Source organism: Theropithecus gelada, chromosome 7b (genome assembly GCF_003255815.1).
Source record: "Theropithecus gelada isolate Dixy chromosome 7b, Tgel_1.0, whole genome shotgun sequence".
Lineage (NCBI taxonomy): Eukaryota > Metazoa > Chordata > Mammalia > Primates > Cercopithecidae > Theropithecus > Theropithecus gelada.
In genome coordinates, this window is record NC_037675.1 from 68511298 (window position 1) to 68527586 (window position 16289).

General features: G+C 37.0%; 1 protein-coding gene across 7 annotated transcripts in view; it reads left to right on the top strand.

Moving 5' to 3' along the window:
* The window catches only part of GPHN (gephyrin), a 719765-nt gene that overhangs the window by 677766 nt on the left and 25710 nt on the right, over window positions 1-16289 (top strand). For all 7 annotated transcript variants that reach the window (XM_025392025.1, XM_025392028.1, XM_025392024.1 and 4 more), the window contains one exon: window positions 3070-3157. In XM_025392025.1, the coding sequence (XP_025247810.1) occupies window positions 3070-3157 (88 nt within the window). The remainder of the gene's footprint in view (window positions 1-3069; window positions 3158-16289) is intronic.

Genomic DNA, 16289 nt, shown 5'->3' on the forward strand with positions numbered 1-16289 from the left:
CGCCACTGCCCCCCAGCCTGGGAGAAACAGCGAAGCCCCCTCCAAAAAAAAAAAAAAAAAAAAAAAAAAAAAAAGGTACGAAAAAGCATTGAAAAGTGCTTATTTGTAGTAATGATCTAGGCTGTCCCAGAACCTTTATCCTGCTATAAAGATAAATACCATGACGGTGTGCATCTCACTGCTGCTTTGTTTACAGTAGCTTTACAATAATTCTATAGAATCAACATGTTGTAAGTTATGTATTACAAGTTTTGTAAAATTAGCTAATATCTTTTTCTACTAACATAAAATTGTATTTGTTGATAGTATTCATTACCCAGTCAGTATTTTGAACCACATTCCATGTGATGCTGTGTTTGGGATGTTTTTTCCATTTATTCCATAGTAAATGAGAAACCATTGGCTTAGCATAATGATAATATGATCCAGCAAGGCAAGGAGCCCAGAACTCTGGGCTCCAGGAACCCATCACATCCATATTGTATAGTATTTCAATACAACAGAATAATTTGCTGTCTTTTTTCCTAAATCAAAATGAAAAGGATTGATGAGAAATCTGTTCAAAATACATAGGTCAAGAATACTTTTAAGTACACACATTATTCAAAATAATTCTGAGATGTTTGCCCAACTAGTTTAAGTTTGAAATTTATGTCGGGGATTTTTTTTTTAAGTCTGTCATGTTTTACACATAGATTCTACCTTCAGTTAGTACCTGGGCACTTTTTTGGCTGTATATGCAATGACTGACTGATGACTTAAAAGTTCTCTATATTGGTAGGCTGAACCTTATATGAGCCATTTTTCAAACTTTTACTTTTGGCCCTTCTCCTTGGGAGCTTGCTTCCCAGAGCCGGAGCTTGCTTCCCAGAGCCAGAGCTTGTGGACAGACCACAAGGAGAATTTTACCCAGACCCTGTAAGAGAACCTCATAGTAAAGGAAGCTATTCAGGTTGGAACCAGGCCCACCTTGCCATTTGGACCTTTCATATTTAGCTCTGTAAATGTATTTAAGTCCCAGTCTATGATTTTCTTGTGTGTTACTCATGAGTATTTTCCAGAATAAAAATCCCAAGCATGCTGTAGTTGAACTTTGCTAGTTTGTTAGGTATGTTTGTGTGATTAACTTGTTAGCATAGCAGCAGTAGAATGACAAATGACTTCCTTGAAAACCTAGTTTGTTCCAGGTACTATTCCAAGTGTTTTATATGTTTTAATAGGATATCTTTTAATCCTCATAACAACCCTATTATGGTTACTTTACAGATGAAAAACTAAGGCAAAGAGAAGTTAAGCAACTTGTGCATGGTTAAACATCTAGCAAGTAGTGGTGCTAGGATTTCCACTCAGGCAGTCTGACTCCAGAGTTCACATTCTTAATCTCTGTGCTATGCCACCTCCTGACTAGCTTATCTCTTATAGAGTCTGTGAAGGTTATGTCTCTGGTAGGTCTCAAGTTCTCCCTACCTCTGTTACACCTGAATAAAAATAGAAATTATATCCTAGTTACAAATCATGCTATCTTGAGTCACTAACTTTCCTTCTTCCTCTCTCATCAAATTAAGGTAAGGGGGCATGAATAAACTTCACTATCATGAGATATTTGTGAGAACATATTCTGTCTCGTTGAGAGATAATTTGGTTTCAAGTTAACAAAAACCTGCTGAAGCCAGCTCAAGCAAAGGAGATATTTATGTAAGGATACAAGGTTATCTCATAGAACCCAAGAGCAAGAATACAGCTGGGCCTCAAGGAGGGGGACGAAAGGCAGGAAGCAGAAAATCAGAAGCCAGAGTCACTCCCTTTTCAGTTGTTCTCATTAGATGTCCATTGGGAAGAAAGGGAAAGGAAGAGTCAGGCGGTATAAATAGGTAAGAATTTTTCAGAAAACAAGGATATGGCTAGATATATACTCCTCAAAAAGTATCTTTTCTATACTGCATCAATTGAAGGGAAATGCCAATCACAGGTCACATTGCCCTGTAGATTCGTATGGATTTAAAGTGGTAACTAAACAATCCCTTTCAATTACTCCCAATTATCCTGTCCCTCCATAAGTCTTGATTCTTGGCATTTTGTTTATTCTCACTTGATCAGTCTCCGGTTAGGACTTTTCAACTGTTGTGACATCCAAAGATAAGACCCCTGTTTTCATCTCTTCTTCCCAGACCTTCGACCTGCACCATCAAAGAGCCTGTTGTACTTGCCTTTTCAAGTGACAGTCAGGAACCTGCCTCGCTTCCGTTCCTAATATTCATCCTGTATTCATACCCCATATAAGTAGTTCATCCCATCTCTGCTTTCCTTGTCCTTTTTCCCCTACCTTTTCTATTCCCAACGTTATGAATACCTACTGGCTTTTACTATTTCTAGGGATCCTCCCTCCTCCATTTCCTATTAGATAAACTCCAAATTCATCAGCTTGAGGGTTCTTCAAAGTCATGTCCCATCCTACGTAACCCAGTCATTCCCACTCAAGTCCTTCACTCTAAGCAGGCTATTTTCCACAGTGACCTAGAAACAGCACAGGCTTAACCATTATTCCAAGCCTTTGCTAGTACAGATCCTCTTGCTTATGAAGCTCTTTCCCATTCTTTTCCTTTCCACCTCTCAGAGTCCAACTCATTTCTCAGGGCCTCACTTAAGACATTCCCTCTAAAGAGTCCTATGGGATCTTTCCAACACCTCGGGTAACCAATTGTCCTGGCTTGCTTTGGATTCCTAGGACATCTGACTTTAGTACTAAAACAGGAATATTCCTAGGCAAACCAGGATAGTTAGACATCCTCCAACATCTCATTGTCTCCTTTCATTATAGTGGCTTGTCAGAACAAAAAGCCCCGTGAAATCACCAGTAGCCACTACTTCAGCATGTACAAGGTCCTTTCTCCATAATAAGACTTAATGCTCCTGTTAGGCAGAGACCCGTTTGGTTCCCACTTCATACAGAATATAGTGCTGTACTCATGTTAATCCCTATTAGTGAATAAGGCGGTATAGTTTTAAGTTGGCACTATATCTAAAATCTTTTCCTTGTGTGTTAATTTCTTTGTCTTTATTTTTTTCCAGCCCAGATGACTTACTCAATGCCTTGAATGAGGGTATCAGTCGTGCTGATGTCATCATCACATCAGGGGGTGTATCCATGGGGGAAAAGGTATGAAAGATAGGGCCTGTAAAAATGTATCTGCTGTAATGTTCTTGCATATGGTGACTAACTGTGGTCTGGTAGGCATCTGATATTCATAACCAGGCTCCCAAAAAGCTGAAAATCCATGGGGCTTCAGAAATTACTGGTCTCTCTAAAAGGGATACAACGTTGGCAGGTTAGGGAGCTTACCCTCAGAAGCAACCTGGAGAATCCCACAACTTGCAGAATGGTTTTTGCTATTCCCCTGGAAACTTCTGACCTGTTTCTCACTCTATCGTACTACATTAGGACATCCTTTATACATATTTACCACCAGGGTAAAGCTCTAAGATCCTTCCTTCTACTCAAATTTAAACGTGACTCCCCAGGAGCCAACCAATTCACCCACCATATGTTCCAAATCTACCAAGAATGCTTAGCTCCCCTTCCCCACAAGGAAGAAAGGGAGGATTAGGCATTCCTTTGGCTCCTCTTTACAAAATAATAATAATAATAATAATAATAATAATAATAGTGAAAATATGGCAAGGCACATTGGCTCAAGCCTATAATTCCAATACTTTGGGAGGCTGAGGTGGGTAGGTTGCTTGAGCCCAGGAGTTCAGGACCACCTGGGCAACATGGTGAAACCCCATCTCTACAAAAAAAATACAAAAATTAGCTGGGCATGGTGGCATGTGCCTGCAGTTCCAGCTACTTGGGTGCTGAAGTGGGAGGATCGCTTGAGCCTGGGTGGTCAAGGCTGCAGTGAGCCGAAATCACACCACTGCACTCCAGCCTGGGCAACACAGCAAGACCCTGTCTTAAAAAATAATAATAAATAAAATGATATATATATACACACACATATATATACACACACACACATTATTTTATAGCACTGTTTATTTGTAGATGGTATATACTTGTTCCTGTAAAGACTACAATTTGAATATTTCAGTAACACTAAGTTTACATTTCTTAATGAAATGTGTTAGCTTACGATGACTATTGGGTCCACTGAATAATGTTATAAAAGTAAAATATTCTTTATGAAATAACCAACCTTAATTTTTGGCTCAAAGATATTTCAGCTTAAAATGTTTTGCCAGCTGATAATCCTTTTCCATGTTTTCTCTCACATTAATGACTGACCTGAAAAATTACAAAAATACCGTCATAGCAATTTTTACTAAAATTCATATTTTCTAAGAGTTTGATAATCCTTTTCCATGTTTTCTCTCACATTAATGACTGAACTGAAAAATTACAAAAATACCGTCATAGCAATTTTTACTAAAATTCATATTTTCTAAGAGTTTGATTTATTTTAAACTAGATCTTATATATATGATTGTTCTTGATCTCTGTCCTCTTGTAGCTATAAAACTGCCTAAATTTATAAACTGACTCTTTGGACAGTGAACTCTGTTGGCTCAGAGAACAAATGTTAGAACTTAGCAACCTGAACAGAAGAATACCTGCCTTCCATTCACAAACTTTAGTGTTAGAGCCTTTCAGAATAGCACTGCAGATGCTAAAAAGCTTGGAAGAAAAAAATCTCACATTACATCCAGGAGTGAAAGTGTTGAAGTGTGGGTAGGTGTTCTTATAGCAGACAAATTGCTGGATTAGTGTTCCCTCAAAGTCTCCCAGAGTCTTTAGCTCCAGGTAGAGCAAATTGCCGCAGAACTCTCCTGAGATCACAAAGGCTAGGGGCTGAAAGCTGTACTGTAGCACAGCTGAAAGAAATAATTTTCAACGTGTCTGTTTTCATTACCGTCAAACTGCCTGTGGTACTTTCAATATTACAAGAGCAAACCATGAAGTCAGGTCTATTTAAATGTTAAATTTGTTATTTCCAGGGCTTGTGTCTTGTATAATTTCTCTTAGTTTCTAATTAACCTAATTGTGGGTAATACCTATTTGGCAGAACTAACGTTCATCTTTTCTAGTACTTCTGGAGAGGTAACAAGCTTATAGCATATATAGGCTTGGCAATTGTGGCTCAGTTGTGGTAAGGACAGAACACTTCTCAACCTAACCTTCTCTATTAGTGCTAACAAAGATGTCAGTTATGCCAGGGATTCGCTCACCAGTAAACAAAGCCAATATAGTTAAACACATTGGTTTTATTTATTTTACTCTCTGTGTAATAAGATACTTATACTAAACCTTTAATTTACTAGGAAAGAAATTTTAGGAACTGGGCATCCCACAGTATTCCTTAGGAGCTGCTAATTGTCCCTTCCTACCTCCTTGAGTGGGAATGAGATGATAGAGGAACCAGGAAGAAAGAGATAAAACATAAATGCAGCAAATTCCTGCCAGCCAACAAGTTGTAATTCCAAAAAGAATTTAGGGTACCTCCATAGCAGAAGGAAAATAATAAAAAATAGAACATCTGCTTCAGCCCAAGAGCTAAGCCTGAAAACCAGTTACTAAAAAGACAGGGAAATCAAGGAAAAATTCAGAAGCATTATGTAGCAGGCATGAATATTAAGTGCTGAACCTTAGGTATGCAAGAAAAGTATTTAATTCCATTTAAATTGTACTCTAAGTGCCTATGTTACAAGACTGGTGGGAAATTTTATTAAGCCACAACTGGAGCTTACTATCTCCAAGAATTATGCCAAGGAACCTGAAGGTACTTAAGCAGCACCAAAGCATCAGGGAGACACACCTGGTCACTGGTCTGCACCGAATACATCTAGAGTATTCTTGTAGTACCATTAGGTCTCAAGTCTTTGCTCCTTTGGGCCATGCTAGGAGCACTAAGGTCAAGTAGAGGCTGGAAACCTCAGGGCAGCTAGCCTCCTTGGGTGTATTTCACAGCCATCCCTTCTAAAGTCTGACCACTTCCCCAACATACTGCCTGCTAAACAGTGAGGAGGGGACCCTGCTGCTTGTTGGATTCATAGACCAGTACCTTCTTCCCAACCAAGGAAAAATGATTCTTCTGCAGTTACTTCCCTAAATATCTCTCCCCTCCTTTACCTCACCGTGCCCTACATACCCTTTTCAAAGAGTTTCATTTTTACAAAACACTGAAAGTTTGTTCAATAGTTAAACAGTATCTGCCTTTGCCATGAAAACTAAAGAATCATATGCATTACTATAAGTTTTCCTTGACTTACAGAATTATTAAATAACTGAAAGATAATGAAAGGTGGCAATAACCCAGAAGGATGCACTAAACTGGACACCAGTGACCTTTTTTGTTCATTTCTGAGTCTCTTAATTTTTGCTAGTAGTGTCTCCACCACCGCCTATGATCAAAGTAATCACAGAGATGATAACTGATCACAAAAAAGGCCGGTTTCACGAGGTTTGCCCAATTATTTAGCACTAAAAGTTAATTAACCATGTAGGCTCCTTGATTTGTTTTGTAAGTCTAGAGCCAGGCAGCCTTAGAATAGTTAAAAGTAATTGGCTGGGCACATTGGCTCATGCCTGTAATCCCAGCACTTTGGGAGCCCAAGGTGGGCAGATTGCTTGAGGCCAGGAGTTCAAGACCAGCCTGGCCAACATGGCAAAACCCCACCTCTACTGAAAATACAAAACTTAGCTGGGCATAGTAACACAAACCTGTAATCCCAGCTTCGTGGGAGGCTGAGGCACAAGAGCTGCTTGAACCTGGGAGGTGGAGGTTGCAGTGAGCCAAGATCGCATCACTGCACTCCAGCATGGGTGACAGAGGAAGACTCTGTCTCAAAAAACCAAACCAAACAAACAAACAAACAAAAAAACTAATCAACAATATTCCAAACAAACACACAAAAAAATTTTATTTTAATATTTCACTTAGTCCTACATCATTCTTGTTCTGCTAAATGTTGAGTTAGCAGTCTGCTTTCCTGAAGCCATCTGCTTCAGTACTATATAAAAGTTACCTAAGCTGTATCACCTCAAAAGCCTGTACTCAAGAGGTTATTGTTTGATATCTCAATATCAATGTTAAAGTGCCTATTACACTCCTTTTCCCTAATGTTCTGAATCTGTCTCTGTTTCGGGCATAAACTATTGACTATAGCTTGTAGCAGAGCCTTCAGGCAAGCATCAGAGTAAAACAGAAATTCTCTGTGGATGGCAAATACCTGAGAGCTGTGCTTAATTTACTTCTATAACCAATAATATCAGAATGGAAGATAAGTAACATTCTCTTTTGAGGTACATATGTAAGTATTTCACAGTAGGGTTTTTTTTCTGTTTTGAGGTTTTTGTTTTATTTTGTTTTTTGAGACAGAGTCTCACTCTGTCACCCAGGGGACAGTGCAGTAGTGCCATCACAGTTCACTGCAGCCTTGAATTCCTGGGCTCAAGCAATCCTCTTGCCTCGGCCTCCCAAAGTGCTGGGATTATAGGCGTGAACCACCATGCCAGTGTAGAAGTTTTTGATCAGTGTTTCCTCTGAGGGTAAAACAGCAAGGGCATTGTCAAATTACCAGGAACTTCCTGTAAAGCAAACAATTTCTGAAATATTTATATTAATAACAGTTTACCTATAAGAATCTAACCTAGGACAGACTGAGTATCTCTTCTCAGATATGGCAGCTCCTCTCATGAAACTTCAAACAAATCTAATTATTCCCAGCATTTCTTTGTATAAGATGAAAACAAATCTGGGATTTTCTAGAGGCCCTCTAGGAAATTTTTAAGATGAGTTTTGGTAAGAAAAGAATATTTTTTCCTAAATTTTTGTCTGATCTTTAAAAGGCAAAGTCAAAAGAGTTATTAAAAAAGGATGGGGCACTTGATGAAGACCTGAGAAACCATACTGGGTTACCTAACTTTTCAAAACAACAATAAAAGATTTGAAAATGAACATAGAAGGTAACATGATTGTAAATAACCTTGGCTCAGTTTATAAATGAGGAAACTTTGTTCTTCGCTTTTTTATTTCTTTAAATAAAGATAAAATAAACAGAAAACACAAAAAGGCAAATTACACAAAAAGAATAACCTGTAGTCCCAGCTACTTGGGAGGCTGAGGCAGGAGAATGGCATGAACCTGGGAGGCGGAGCTTGCAGTGAACCGAGATCGCACCACTGCACTCCAGCCTGGGCGAGAGAGAGCGAGACTCCATCTCAAAAAAAAAAAAAAACGAAAAGAAGTTACTTATGTTAACATGAAATGGCTTTATTGTTGCTATTTTCAAATGAACCAAATTTTTTTTTATTTCTTAGTTTTAATTTCTAATATAGTAAATATCCATAGCTATAGCTCGCATAAACAAAAACTCTTAGGGATCCTTAATGAATTTTCATTTAAGAATATGTAAAGGGGTCTTGAGACCAAAAATTCTGAGAACTGGGCTTTAAGAAAAAAAATATTATTTTTCCTTGAAAAACAAAAGAACACATATAGTTACACTTCTCTGTCATTATTGCTCCTTATATAATTGCAACTACCCATATTGATTATGATGTTTAAGAAAATAACTAATATCTATGTCATAGAGAAAACTAAGGAGCTTGAATAATTGAGAAATAATATGTAACCATTTTAGCAGTCTAGCAAAGCTCATAAACACAAAGAACACAACTTTCTACTGCCAGACACATCCCTTTTACACCTTAGGATAGCAAAGATGAATGAACACATTCATTAACATGACCCAAAGATACAACCTCTCCAGCAAAGTATGTTCACCTTAAAAAGTACATAGTTATTAACTGTATAGTTTTAATTTCTATATAGTTAATAACTATATTCTTTTTAAAAAGTTAATAACTTAAAATGATGCTTAATAATAAATGCTCTAATATCCTATCTTAGAAATTAGGTATCTGATGATTTATTAATTCAATTTAATATCAGCTCAAGATTTTAAGTAAATAAAAATCTTAAATTATTTTGAAACTGACATACTATAAAACATAATAACTATTAACATTGTAAGGTTTTCAGAATAATTATTTGATTTTGTTGATCACAGTTTTATACTTTTTTATAATCTTAAATATTATATAGGAGGAATGTGAGCTTATTTGATAAATAAGCCTATAGAAGTTTAGGAAAAACCCAAGTGAAATAAAATGTATACTTGTGTTATACTTAAGATTGATGTAAATAAGAGAAAGAACATGGCTGGGTTTTTTTTATTATTGTTATTTAAGTTTGGGGTTTGTTCTTTTTTTTTCTTTGTTTATATGTATGTTTTGAGACAGGGTCTCAATATTTTGCTCAAGCTGGTCTCTAACTTCTGGGCTTAAGCGATAATCCTCCTGCCTCAGCCTCCCAAGTAGCTAGCATTATAGGTACACATCATCATACCTGGCTTTTGGCTTTTCTTAATAACTGGAATTATTAAGTTAGTCTCATTTGCTAAAGATTTATCCTAATTATATGAACTCACATTCTCAAAATTATAAGTAGAATATTTTCAGTGTAGCATATTTAAAATATTAAAATTAAAATTATTATCTAGGAATTTTAGAAATATTTTATATAAGCACCTATTGTCTCTCAAAGCTAATTAGAACAGGGCACCTTTAAGAGATAATATAATTTATGAATACCTTACAGAAATAGGAAGGAAGACACTTCACACCCACAAAATGAGATAAATGCTTTTCTGTATTACAGACACATGAACACACAGACAGATAAGAAACACAATAGCTTCAGTTCTACTTACAAGTTCTACTTATAACTTGAGCTATAAGTCAAGAGTAAACACAGAACCATAAAAATTCATCAGTCCAGTAATAAAGAACTATTTTCTTTCCTAGAGGGCACAAAAATCTTAATTGATTTGGTCTCAGAATTGACAATAAGAGAAATAAACAAGAAAGACTAATAAGTCAGATTCTCTGTCTTCTCTTACCCAAAAAAAAAAATAGATGTGTATCATCCTTTTACAGAGATCACCAAATGATTAGACCGTAAAACCAAATCCCTAATCATTCCTGCCACAAGGGGCAATACCTTATTGGCTGTGTGCAGAAACAAAAACAGAACCGAAATGAATATGGAGGCCAAAATTGAGAAACCAAAAGTTACCAAAGTTACAGTTGTATTGCTGCTTGGAATTCACTGCAGGAACCAAGGAAAGATGTACCCTTCATTTGTTTGTTTTTGTTTTTGTTTTTGTTTTTTGGAGACATTGTCTCGTGCTGTCTCCCAGGCTGGAGCACAGTGGCATGATCTTGGTTCACTGCAACCTCCGCGTCCCAGCTTCAAGCAATTCTTATGCCTCAGCCTCCCAAGTAACTGGGATTACAGGCGCACGCCATCGCGCCTGGCTAATTTTTGTATTTTTAATAGAGATGCTGTTTCACCATGTGGGCCAAACTGGTCTTGAACTCCTGACCTCAAGTGATCTGCCTGCCTCAGCCTCCCAGAGTGCTGGGATTTCAGACTTGAGCCACCACGCCTGGCCTGTACCCAGGTTTAAGCCACTCATAAAGTGTACTTCTCTGCCAATGAAGTTTAACTGGCTGTGTCCAATGAATCAATGGAGCATCTCAGTGGAGCCTCTGGAATTTTTAAAGTTTAATTTTTTATAGATAAAATCATTAATCTTGATTTTGTCTCCTTTCTTGGTTTACTCACCATACCTCCTTTTTGTAAATAAATTCAGTTGTTTCATAAGTGTTCATAGTATGTACAACTTTTATATTCTACCTAGAAGTGATATTATTACCACTTCATATATAGTATAAGAATCTTACAATGATAATACTTCTGTTTTTCCCCTCAACATCTGTGCTACACTTGCCATAAATGTCATATTTACATATATTATTGAACCTTCACTATATCATTATGATTTTTCTTTAAATGATCAATTGCTTTTAGCAAATTTTATATGATATTTAAAAATCTTACATGTTTGCCTATGTAAAAAAATTATGAATCTCATAAATATATAAAATGAACATGTTTCCAAGATTTTCTTTAACTCAACAACGAGCAAATAAGTAAGATGTTATGACCTATTCAAAGGAGAATTCAAAGAACACACCCATTTCAGCATTCTTGATTACCCAGATAATCAGGTCATCAAGAATGCTGAAATAATTTGCTAATAGATGCAAAACGGATCTATACCCACCACAGAATAATCAATTACATCTCCACTGGGCAGAATTCATTTACATTTCTTTGGGTAAAAATTATGTTCACTGGCAGGGCGCGGTGGCTCACGCCTGTAATCCCAGCACTTTGGTAGGCCGAGGTGGGTGGATCACGAGGTCAGGAGATCAAGACCAGCCTGGCCAACATGGGGAAACCCCATCTCTACTGAAAATACAAAAATTAGCTGGGTGTGGTGGTGTGCGCCTGTCATCCCAGCTACTCAAGAGGCTGAGGCAGGAGAATCAGGGAGTCAGAGGTTGCACTGAGCCTAGATTGTGCCACTGCACTCCAGCCCAGTGACAGAGCGAGACTCCGTGTGAAAAAAAAAAAAAAGTGTTCACTGTCTTAGCTTAAGCTGCTATTTAGAAAATACCAAAGTCCAGGTGTGGTGGCTCACACCTGTAATCCCAGCACTTTGAGAGGCCAAGGTGGGCAGATCACTTAAGCTCAGGAGTTCTAGACCAGCCCAAGCAACATGGTAAAACCCCCTCTCTACAAAAACTATAAAAATTTGCTAGGCATAGTGGTGCTTGCCTGTAGTCCCAGCTAGTCAGGAATCTGAGGTGGGAGGTCAAGGCTGCAGTGAGCTGTGTTCACACCACTGCACTCCAGCCTAGGCAACAAAATGAGACCCTGTCTCAAAATAACAAAAAATACCATAAAATGGGTGGCTTAAACATTTATTTATCATAGTTCCGAAGGTTGGGAAATCTAAGATCAGGGTGACAGCATGGATGGGTTCTGGTGAGGGCCCTCTTCCAGGCTGCAGATAGCTGACTTCTCCTTTTACGCTCACATGGCAGAAAGAAAGCTAGCTAACTCTCTGGCCTCTTCTTATAATGGCATTAATTCTACTCATGAGAACTCCACCCTTATTACCTAATTACTTCCCAGAGCCCCCACCATCACATTGGGATTGGAGTTTCAACATCAAATTTGAGGGTGGGGAGAGACATATTCAGTCCATTGCATTTACCATCAGTTTTACTCCATTTCATTGCTGTAAAATAGTCGAAAAACACAACCAGAAAGTGGGTGTTGCACTGGACACCCAGTATTCTTTTCTGCCCATTTCAAAGTCTTGCACAATTTTTCTGATCACTGGTGTTTCTCCTTACCTCAGTTGAGAAAGAGACTTATTCCTTCATCCATTCATTTTTCTTCTTCTCATCTGACTCTGGGGTTCAGAATATCAGACAAAGATCCTTGCTGCTTCAATAGGTAAACAAAAATGTAAGAACAATGATTATTCTCAGCCTTTATCACTATGTCTGGTACCAGTTTTCTGTCTGTCACAGGAGCATGAAGCCCTCCTTCATGTTCAAAAAGAATGAAAAGGGCTATTTTTAAAAACAATTTTTGCAAGAAAAATAAAATACTTTCATTCATTTAGCAAACACATAAGCATCAGCTTTCCAAACTCTGCATCATAACCTTCAAGGCCCTGCAACTCTGGCTTCTGCTTATGTCTTCAAACTCAGCTTATACCTCTCTCCTACTCATTCACTACCATCCATTGCCTTTTCAGTTCTATGCACGCTTTGCCACTTTGGAAGCTTTCATTTGTATGTCCCTTTCTCTGGAATTCTCTTCCCTCCACAATTCACATGCGTGAATCCTTCTTATCCTTCAAGGCTTAGCTAATATATCACTACCTCTTCTAAAATGAACTTTCCTGTTCTCCACACCCTCATCATTTTCTATCCCAGCACCTGCTTATTTCCTTCATAGCATGTACCACAAATTGTAATTATTTTATTTGTTGGTTTACTTGTTTTTGGCTATTTCTCTCCAGTAAAATATAACAGGATATCTTCGTGTCAGGGACTATGTCTTTCTTCTTTACCATTAAATGCCTAGCACATATGGAATTCCTAATACGTAATAGGCACTCAGAAATGTTTGGTGCACTAACAAATGAATGAGTGAAAGGTGTATGCTCTTCATTAAGGATTCATGATATAGATAGAGATATAAAAGACAAGGTTCCTGTTCTCAAGAACTTTATAGTTTAACAAAGGATACGTATCAGCTATCAAAGCAGTTGCTCTATAACCTAAGTGCATAATGTTAGAAGCATTTAGTGCTATCAGAGCATATAAGAAAGATCTGAAGATTTCTGCTTCTGTTATGATAGAATAGCATATTTGGACCAATCCTCCCACCAAGAACATCTATAAAAACTATATAAATTTTTTTTGAAGAAAAGAAAAAGCAGATGTCTGAAGAGAATAACCAAGACAGCCAGGATTCCAGGCACTAAGATCCCAGAGAAAAGTGAACCACAGAGAAGTAAAACTGGAATTCTTCACCATATTTTTCCTCAAAGCATTTACTAATTCCTAAGCCAGGAATGAGGTGGGATGAGAGCTCTAATAGTACAGGAGGCAAAGAAGCCAAGCATAAAAAAAAATAGCGAGGAAGCTAATGAAATAAGCAGGATTTTAATCAGTCTTATGAGTTCAGGACCTGTTATAGAGAAGGAGCCCTGGTAAATATCTCAGGCTTTCAGTTTAAACCCTTGAAGGGCTATGCTTTAGGAATAAAGACAAACTGGAGATCAACTAGCCATCACAGGGACTGAAATCCAGCATCAAACTATCTCAATCCCTGATTAGATGAAGACAATTTGAGTTTTCCTTAACTGCCAGAAGACCTGAAATTCTTTTTGGAAGAATATATCATTGTCCAAAGCCTTTTCATCTTTTTCATACCTAATATTTGGGCTTCCATTTGAAAAGTTACCAGACCTGTCAGAGATAGAGCAAAATGACTAAAAATTAAGATAGGAAACAATTGATAAACTAGACCTAAAAATGATGCTGATATTTATATTGTCTCACATGGACTTTAAATAACCATTATATGTTTAAGAAAAAGTGATGACAAAATGGGGAATTTCACTAGAAAACTGGAATCTATTCGTAAGAATCAAATAGAAATTTTAAAAAAGGGATAGAAAATTTAGAAATGAGCATAAAAGACACATGGGATATGGTGAAAGGTCAAACATATATGTAGATGAAGTCTAAGAAGGAGAGGGGAGACAGAGTGAGCAAAAACAGTATTTAAAATATTGGCAGAGAGTTTTCCAAAATCAATAAAAGACATCAAGCCAGAAATTCTAGGAGCTCTACTAATCTCGAGCCAGATAAATGAAAGAAACCATACCTAGGTAATCAGCAAAACTACTGAAAACCAAAGACAGAAAATTTTACCATAAGGACTCATTGCCTTCAAAGGAGCAACAATAAAACTAACAAATGATTGAAATGAAAATGATGGAACCCAGAAAACAATGGACTGGGATTTGTAAAGTGCAGGAAAAAAATACTGCCAATAGGGAACTCTATAGTCATCAAAAATTTATTTCAAAAATGAAGGTGGAATAAAGACAGTTTCAGCCAAACAGAAACTGTACGGACCTAGACTAAATAGAGTTTTTAAGGTAGAAGGATTATGGAAGCATGGAAATGCAGAAAGGACTAAAGAGGGTTAACATGTCAGCAAATGTAAATAAGTGTTGATCGTGTAAAATAATAATGCCTTGTGAGGCTTAAAATATAAATAAATACTATACAGTGAATATATAAATATCAAGTATATATTGTCAACATAGTATATGTAGAAAATATACAACATAGTATATGTAGAAAATATATACAATAAATAAAATACATATACTTAAAATGTAAACATATACATGCACATATGTATATGCTTAAAATGCATGTAAAATATATACACACAACAGCATAAAAGGTAGAAAGGCATAAATTGAGTTGATACGTTTTAAGGTTCTTGTATTGTCTGGGAAGTGATTTTTAAAAACCCAATTATGAGTAGACTGTAATAAGTCAAGGATGCATATTATAATCTCTAAAACAACTACTAAAATAATAATATAAGAATATGTAACTAACAAGCTAATAGAGGGGAAAGAATATTAAATAAAAAATATTTTATGAATCCTAAGGGACGTATAGAAGAAGAAAGAAGGAAACAAAAGCAGAAGTGACAAATGGTACAGTGATAGTTTTATACCCAAATATAGCAATAATCATACTACATGTAGGCCAGGTGTGGTGGCTCATGCCTGTAATCCCAGCACTTCAGGAGGCTGAGTTAGACTGATCATGTGAGGCCAGGAGTTCGAGACCAGCCTGACCAATGTGATGAAACCTCGTCTGTATACAAAAATTAGTTGGATGTGGTAGAATGTGCCTGTAGTCCCAGCTACTCAGGAGGCTGAGGCATGCAATCGTTTGAACCCAGGAGATGGAGGTTGCAGTGAACCGAGATTGCGCCACTGCACTCCAGCCTGGGTGACAGAGCAAGACTCTGTCTCAAAAAAAGAAAAAAAAGAAAAAAAAAAAAGAAAAGAAAAATTATACTAAATGTAAATAGACTGAATCCTTCAGTTAAAAATTGTCATTCTGGATTTTTTAAAAAATAGCTAATCATATACTGCTTATAAAGACATAGAAAACTGAAAGTAAAAGATTTGAAAAAGTTATAGTGTAGCTATATTGATAACAGAGAGAATTCTTTTTCTTTTCTTATAATACATTTTTATGTAGAGCAAATAGAGAAAATTAAGGTAAAAAGGATTACTAGATATTAGGAGGGACATTTTATTATTTTAAATGAGTTAATTCATCAAGAATATGTAAGTAACATTTACAAATTTATTATATCTAAATAATATAACCTCAAAATGAAAAATATGTTAGTTAATTAATAATCAGTATTTCATCTAGTCCCCCAGTCTTTGGAGTTCAGAGGAGGCTGAGAAGATGACTGAGACTAAGATGAAGGTGGGATAGACAGTGGGGTAGAAAGAGTATTCAAGGCAGAAAGAAGAACATTTTCAAAGACTAGAGGCAAGAGCTTGAAAAACCGACCAGATGTGTTTGTTCACGTCTGTAATTCCAACACTTTGGGAGGCCAAGGCGGGTGGATCTCTTGAGGCCAGGAGTTCAACACTAGGCTGGCCAACATGGTGAAATGCTGTCTCTCCTAAAAATACAAAAATTAGCCAGGCATGGTGGCATGCACCTATAATCCCACCCAGCT